The 6,761-nt window shown below is 50.2% G+C and overlaps 1 protein-coding gene across 3 annotated transcripts; it reads left to right on the forward strand.

Annotated features, from left to right (window-relative positions):
* The first annotated feature begins 495 nt into the window (after positions 1 to 495).
* AP5S1 (adaptor-related protein complex 5, sigma 1 subunit) lies at positions 496 to 4,203 on the forward strand. Of its 3 annotated transcripts, none has more exons than XM_004687368.2 (3): positions 496 to 580; positions 2,151 to 2,339; positions 3,498 to 4,203. In XM_004687368.2, the coding sequence occupies exons 2-3, from the start codon at positions 2,167 to 2,169 to the stop codon at positions 3,922 to 3,924; spliced, it is 600 nt and encodes a 199-aa protein (XP_004687425.1). In that variant the 5' UTR covers positions 496 to 580; positions 2,151 to 2,166; the 3' UTR covers positions 3,925 to 4,203. The 3 variants fall into 3 exon arrangements, with proteins under 3 accessions (XP_004687425.1, XP_012583646.1, XP_012583647.1); XM_012728192.1 differs by having other exon boundaries at positions 504 to 548; XM_012728193.1 differs by lacking the exon at positions 496 to 580 and adding an exon at positions 1,257 to 1,272.
* Positions 4,204 to 6,761: the final 2,558 nt, after the last annotated feature.

Below are 6,761 nucleotides of genomic sequence, written 5' to 3' on the forward strand. Positions count from 1 at the left end.
AAACAGGCACATTTTCCCCCAAATCCTATTTCCAAGAGTAAAGTCCGGGGATCTGCATTTTAACAGGCACGCCGGGGTGGCCCACGCATATTGGTCACGGGTTGAGACCTCGATCCAGCACCTTCACCCTGCAAACCTCACTGGGCCGGCAGGGGCGGCGGGGACCTGTGGGCGACCTCCGCCTCTTCGGGCTGACGCGCCGGGTCGCGGCGCCCTCTCGCGGCTTCCAGGGGCGGTAGCCTGGCTTCAAGGGGCTGCTCGAGGCTTCAAGCGGGAAGCCCGCGTCCCCCATCCGGGAGTAACTCCCGTCCCGGCGTGGGGCTCAGGGTTCAGGGGTTTGTGTCGGATATGAAGGTCGCCCACGTTCGGGGTCCAGACGTCGCGCCCCCTTGTTCACGTTCCCGCACTCCCCTCTAGCAACCCACAGGAGGGTCCCTCCCGCCCACCCACGCGCGTGACGCTCGTGAGCGCGCACGCATTTGGCGTGCGCAGGCGCCCTGAGGACGCACAGCTGCCATTGCGTCCCTCGCTGCCCAGTTGGGCGATGTGTAAGTAGAAGTCCTCCGGCTCGGAAGGCAGGGTGAGTGCGACGCCACGAGGACAGCGGCCCGGGGCCCCAGGGTTCGCTCACGCAGGACAGGGTGCCCGCCTTAGACTTGCGTGACTAGCACAAGGAACTACACGCCCCAAGATCCACTGCGCCGCGGAGAGGCAGTGACGTAAAGGCCGCTACCATGTCTCAAGTGGGGAGAGGGGAGGCGCGCTGGCGAAGCCTGATGACGCCGCCTTCGTGGGGTTAGTTGGTAACCCGACGTCAGCGTCCATCCGCGGGCGCAGAACACCTTGGGAACCTTCCTTCTTGACCAGTTTAAGTTGATGATTTATTTACCCTGAACTCTAAATGTCTGCTTGCTGTGCGCCTTCTCCCTTTCAACCCCTGGGCAAAGGCCGAGAAAGTCCCCCCTGTCACCATTAATTATTGTTACTATTATTGTTTGGAGGTAATCTTAAACTTACAATTTCAAGAATTTTCTTATAAAGAACTTGATAAGTGTGTTGCAGATATGATGCTTCTGTGACTATATGTACAGATACATCAGTGTTTTTTTTTTCTTTTTTAAGATTCATTTATGCACACAGAACTGGGGTACAGCCCAGAGGTGGGATATGGGGAGAGGATTCACCAGAGGCAGAGTGGGGAGCAGAACAGGCAGATCGATGGAGTACACTGCTGAGGGGAGCAGCGGGCGGGCCAGGAGGTCTGCTGCCCAGGTGGGTCAGCTCCCTGGTGGGGGATGGACCTCGCACTGAAGGGCTGTGGGTCGCTTGCAGCCTTGCCCTTTAACCTGTTTGTGCTACCGGGGAGGGCCCTGTTTTTTCTTTTTTAAAAAGATTTATTTATTTTTGCATGCAGAACTGGAGTACAGGCAGAGGTGCGGGGGTGAGAGGCTTCACCAGAGACAGAGTGGGGAGCAGAACAGGCAGATTGATTAAGTACACAGCTACGGGGAGCAACAGGGGAGACAGGAGAGGTCTGCTGCGCCATGTGGGTCACCTCCCTGTCTGGGAATTGAACTCGTGCTGCAGTGGCTGAGGACAGCTTCCTAGTGCTGAGACTTAACCCCTTGCTCCTCCAGGGAGGGCCCATCAGTGTGTATTTTGTAAAAAACAAAATCCCACATTCAAATTCAAGTAACAATCAAAAATGTCACCTAGCCTATAGTCATGATTTAAATGTTTCCAGTTGTCCTGATAATGTCATTTATTAATTTTTCCATGAATGCCCATTGTTAAAACTATGTTTTTCTTCACCCTGCGTCCAGCTCAGAATCACAGGCTGCTTTCAGGTGTGGTGTCTTTTTAGTTTCTTTCAGTCTGGAGCAGCTTCCCACTTCCTTTGACAGTCATGGCATTGTGACACTTTTGAATTGTCCAGGCCAGTTGTTTGGTAAAATTGGGTTTGGTTAGTTGAGATTTCCTCACCCAGACTGTCAGGAGCAGAGGTGGTGCCAACCAAATGTCTTTACTGAGAGAGTGGGGTTGTAGCAGCCAGGCCCATGCCTGCAGCCCCTGCAGGGCCAGACCCTGGCTGGGGTTGCCTTCCCTACCGGGGTCTCAAGCGCTCACGGAGGTCTCTGGCTTCCCTGTAGCAACCAGACTGGAGCCATGGTCCACGCCTTCCTCATTCACACCTTACGGCCCCCGCACACTGACACAGGCTTTTGTCGAGTGCTCTACTCCTGCACCTTTGGATCTGAGAGTTCACCTGATGACCCACGGCCACATGGTGCTGAGAGAAACAGGCTTCTTCGCAAGGAGCAGATTTTGGCGGTGGCCAGGTAACTTGGTGCAGCCCATTCCCCATTGGCCATTAAACACATGCTGATTGTGAGGGAATATAGAAAAACAGAACTAAGAAGCAAAGAGAAAGTTGTAGAGTCTTAAGAGTCTTTCACAGTTGTTCGTTCACAACTGTTATTTGTAGGATGGCATTGTAGGACAATGCCATCATTGCCACACTTAGAGTTACCATTCGTTGAACCTGGAAATACGTGTGGGCATTTATGTTCTATGCATTTCCTCCTTATGAACTCATTCAGTCCTTTAAGATCAGTACAGTTATTTTCAGGAGGAGTTATTTTCAGTCCTTTAAGATCAGTACAGTTTATAGAGGAGTAAACTGAGGCACAGAGAGTTTAAGGAACTTCACCTACCCAAGGTGATGCAGGTAGGTAGGCAGCGACAGAGCTGGGGTTTGAATGTCGGCAGGTAGGCCCTGTATAGGTGAAATACGCTATTCTATTGTACTGTACTGTATTGGAGCCTTAAGGGGCCCTCCCGGCTTGCCTCCTGAGTCTCTGAGGAGGCAAGACAAGGGAATTTCTTTATGCCTGGAGCCTCTGGAAAGCCTGAGATTTACTGGGTATTCTGGCAGGGGGATTAACACTCTGGAGAAACGTGGTGCCAGTCTCCTGCCATCCTGTTGTTCCTCAGAACTGTCTCCCCTTTCTTTGTCATAGAAAGCTAAACAGTTACCCTTAACACCAGCATATGCAGGGCCAAATTAGAAGGCGATCAGGATGACCAGGAAATGCTTTAAAAAGCCTAGAAGGCCAAGTGGAAGGCCTTTCGTTTTTATTTTGAATGGGTTGAAGAATAGAATGAGGATGCAGAAATTGACCAGCCCAGCTTGGACTTGGCTTTTACTCCACATCTCAGGACTTCCAGAGGCATCTGTGGGGCAGGTGGGAGCAGGATATTCTCCCCCGGTGCCCTTTCCCAGCCGAAGGACCTGTATTCTTGGCCTTACGGAGTGAAGTGGTTTAGGGCCTCGAGCAGGAAGCTAGGTTCCTGACCAGCTCAGGCATCCCCCTCATTGGCCCTGGGCAGCCCACTTTGTCTGGGGCTAGTGTATGAGATATGGCGATATGGCAGCTCTCCATTACAGGGGGACCCGCGAGGATGACAAAAGTTGGTGAACCACCCACTCTCTCCAGGCAGGTGGAGTCCATGTGCCAGCTGCAGCAGCAGGCATCTGGCCGGTCCCCCCTGGACCTGCAGCCCCAGTCCTCAGATGAGCCAGTGCCCCTGCATGAGGCCCCACGCGGGGTGTTCCGCTTGGCAGCAGGAGACCCTTTCCAGGAGCCTCGGACGGTGGTGTGGCTAGGTGTGCTCTCACTAGGTTTCGCCTTGGTGCTGGACGCCCACGAGAACCTGCTCTTGGCCGAGGGCACCCTCCGGCTGCTGACACGTCTCCTCCTTGACCACCTCCGGCTGCTGGCCCCGGGCACCAACCTCCTGCTGCGGGCTGACCGCATCGAGGGCATTCTCACGCGCTTTCTGCCCCACGGTCAGCTGCTCTTCCTCAATGACCAGTTCGTCCAGGATCTGGAGAAGGAATTCAGTGCTGCCTGCCCACGCTGACCGCTGCCTGGGATCCAAGAGGGCAAGCAGGGAGGACGGGGACTAACACAGCAGGCTGACGCGTGGCCCTGCCTGCCCCTCAGTTCTGGGATGCTGCCACACCTGGGACAAAGTTGGCAGAAAAGGGGACCGTGCAGAGGGTGGGGAGGTGGCCACAGGCATCACGAAATACCCTGTGCCTAGAGCTGCCGCATGACCTGGAAAGTGAGGATTCACAGAGACAGAGTGGGGAGCAGAACAGGTGGATTAATTGAAATACACTGCTGAGGGGAGCAGCGGGCAAGACAGGAGAGGTCTGCTGCGCCATGTGGGTCACCCCCCTGGCCGGGGGATCTACCTTGCAGTGCAGTGGCTACTGATAGCTTGATAGTGCTGTATTTAACCTCTGTGCCACCAGGGAGGCCCTTTTTTTTTTTTTTACTTTTTATGGTGAAAGGTGTAAAGTCTGTCTGAATTGACTGTTGCTTGCTTGTTTTTGCACACACACAATGTCCAGTTGTCCCAGCACCATTTGTTGAAAAGACTACTTTGCTCCTTTGCCAATACTTGTCTTTATGTGAGTTTCTGTCTGGGCTCCCTGTTCTATTCATTCATTTGTTCTTTCACTATTACTACACCGTCTTGATTATTATAGCTTGTCTTGGAATCAGATTACTGTAGTATGTGTTAGTCCTCTTAACATTACTGTCTTGTGATATTGTCTTGGCTGTGCAGGCTTTCTTCTCTCCATACAAGCTTTACAATCACTTTGTCAGTAGCCATAAAATAACTTTCTGGAGGGCCTCCCTAGTGGCACAGGGATTCAAGTCTCAGTGCTATCAAGCTAGCAGCAGACCTCTCCTGTCTCGCTGCGCACTGCCCCTTAGCAGTGTATTCACCAGGTCCACCCTTTCTGCTTCCCACAATGTCGCTGGTAAATCCTCTCACCTCTGGTTTACACCCCAGTTCTTGTATATATCAATAAATAAAAAATTTTAAAATCTTGAAAAAAAATTTCCAGAAAAAGGAAGGGATGAGAAACAGCAGCGACTCTTTAAGTCCTATGAAAGTCACGTGGAGAGGGACTTTTGACAATAGGGAAAAGCACCATGGCTGCCTCTCGCTTTGTCTGTGCAGTGGGGACCAGTGGCAGCGATCAGGGCTGTCCTCCAGCATTTGGAGGACAGGCTTTTCTTTGCCCTCCCTGAGTCGGGTGAACGGTGTGTGCAGGCTGTGTATGTGAACACGCACATAGCTGGAGGGTGGGATGTTGCTGTGCAGAGTACAACTGATGGAAGTTAGCCAGTTTTTCATCTAAATCTTCCCCTGCAAGTTTTAAACCTTTTGTAGTTTGCTGAGTTCCAAAACAGTTACATTGACTTCAGCCAGTGCGGTTGTCTGTGAGAGAAAATAGATTTCTGGAACTTTCTTCTTTTGTAAACTTCCCCTCAACTGGATGAGTTTGGAGACGTGTAGATTTGTGAAAGTGTCACCACAGTTAAGGGAGTGACTTTTGTCACTCCCCAGATTTCCTCCTGCTATTTGTGAGGACGCCTTCCACCCTCAATCCCTATTCTTCTGCTCTCCCCAGGTTACCATTATTGAATCATTTTTTGTTTGGCTGCTTTTATTCAGCATGGTTATTCTGACATTTCATCCCTTTTTTGGGCTCAATCATATGGTCACTTTTTTTTTTTTAAAGATTTATTTATTTATTTGTGCATACAGAACTGGGGTACAGGCCAGAGGCTCAGGGGCGGTGAGAGGCTTCACCAGAGACAGAGTGGGGTGCAGAACAGGCAGATCTACGAAGTACACTGCTGAGGGAAGCAGCGGGTGGGCCAGGAGAGGTCTGGCTCGCCATGTGGGAATTTAACTCATGCGGAAGTGGCTTCAGATTCTTAGTGCTGTGCTTTAACCCACTGCGCCGCCAGGGAGGGCCCATATGGTCACTTTCATTGCTGAGTATATTTTATTATGTGACTATAACAATTTATAAATTCAGTGACCTGTTGATGGGCATTTGAGTTATTTTCAGTGTCAGGCTATTATAAATAAAGCTGATAAGAATAAAGGAAAGAGCTTGCTAGGGTTTTGTTTTGGATTGCGTTGAATTTACAGATAAAGTTGGGAAGAACAGACAGATCTTCTTCATGAACACTCGTGAGCTTGAAGTAAAATCACGCCGCTGAATTCTTTTCGATATTACTCACCAGGTTTTGTCCTTCTCCTCATGTGGACCTTGTACATATATTGTTAACTTTATGATGCAATATTTCATTTTTGTCAATGCATTTATTGAGGTGCGAATGAATTTTAGTTGCAGGTTCCATGTACTCATTGCTGGCATATTGGAAAGCGATTGACCTTCATGTATTAGTAACCTTTCACCCTACTACCTTGCTGTAATTGCTTCCTGGTTCCATGAGGGTTGTTTTTTGTTTTTGTTTTTAAAGATTTATTTATGTATATAAGAGCTGAGGTATAGGCCAGAGGTGCAGGGCAGGGTGTGAGAGGATTCATCAGGGAAGCAGAACAGGTGGATCTACTGAAATACACTCCTGAGGGGAGCAGCAGGTGAGACAGGAGAGGTCTGCTGTGCCATGTGGGTCAGCTCCCCTAAGGCTTACATGCACATATATTTGGTCTGGAGTGGGGGTGGGTCCATAAACCTATTTGTGGAGTTTGTTCAAGAAATCCTTTCTCCCTAACACCACCAGGAAGGTCCTCCTCCATGAGGTTTTTTTTTTTTTTTTTTTCTGGGTTCTGGGATTTTCTACATAGACAGTCAAGTCATCTGTAAACAATTTTATTTCTTCTCAGTCTGTATATCTTTCATTTCCTTTTTGTGCGCATAA

Source organism: Condylura cristata, unplaced genomic scaffold (assembly GCF_000260355.1).
Source record: "Condylura cristata isolate star-nosed mole 26May11 unplaced genomic scaffold, ConCri1.0 scaffold00022, whole genome shotgun sequence".
Lineage (NCBI taxonomy): Eukaryota > Metazoa > Chordata > Mammalia > Eulipotyphla > Talpidae > Condylura > Condylura cristata.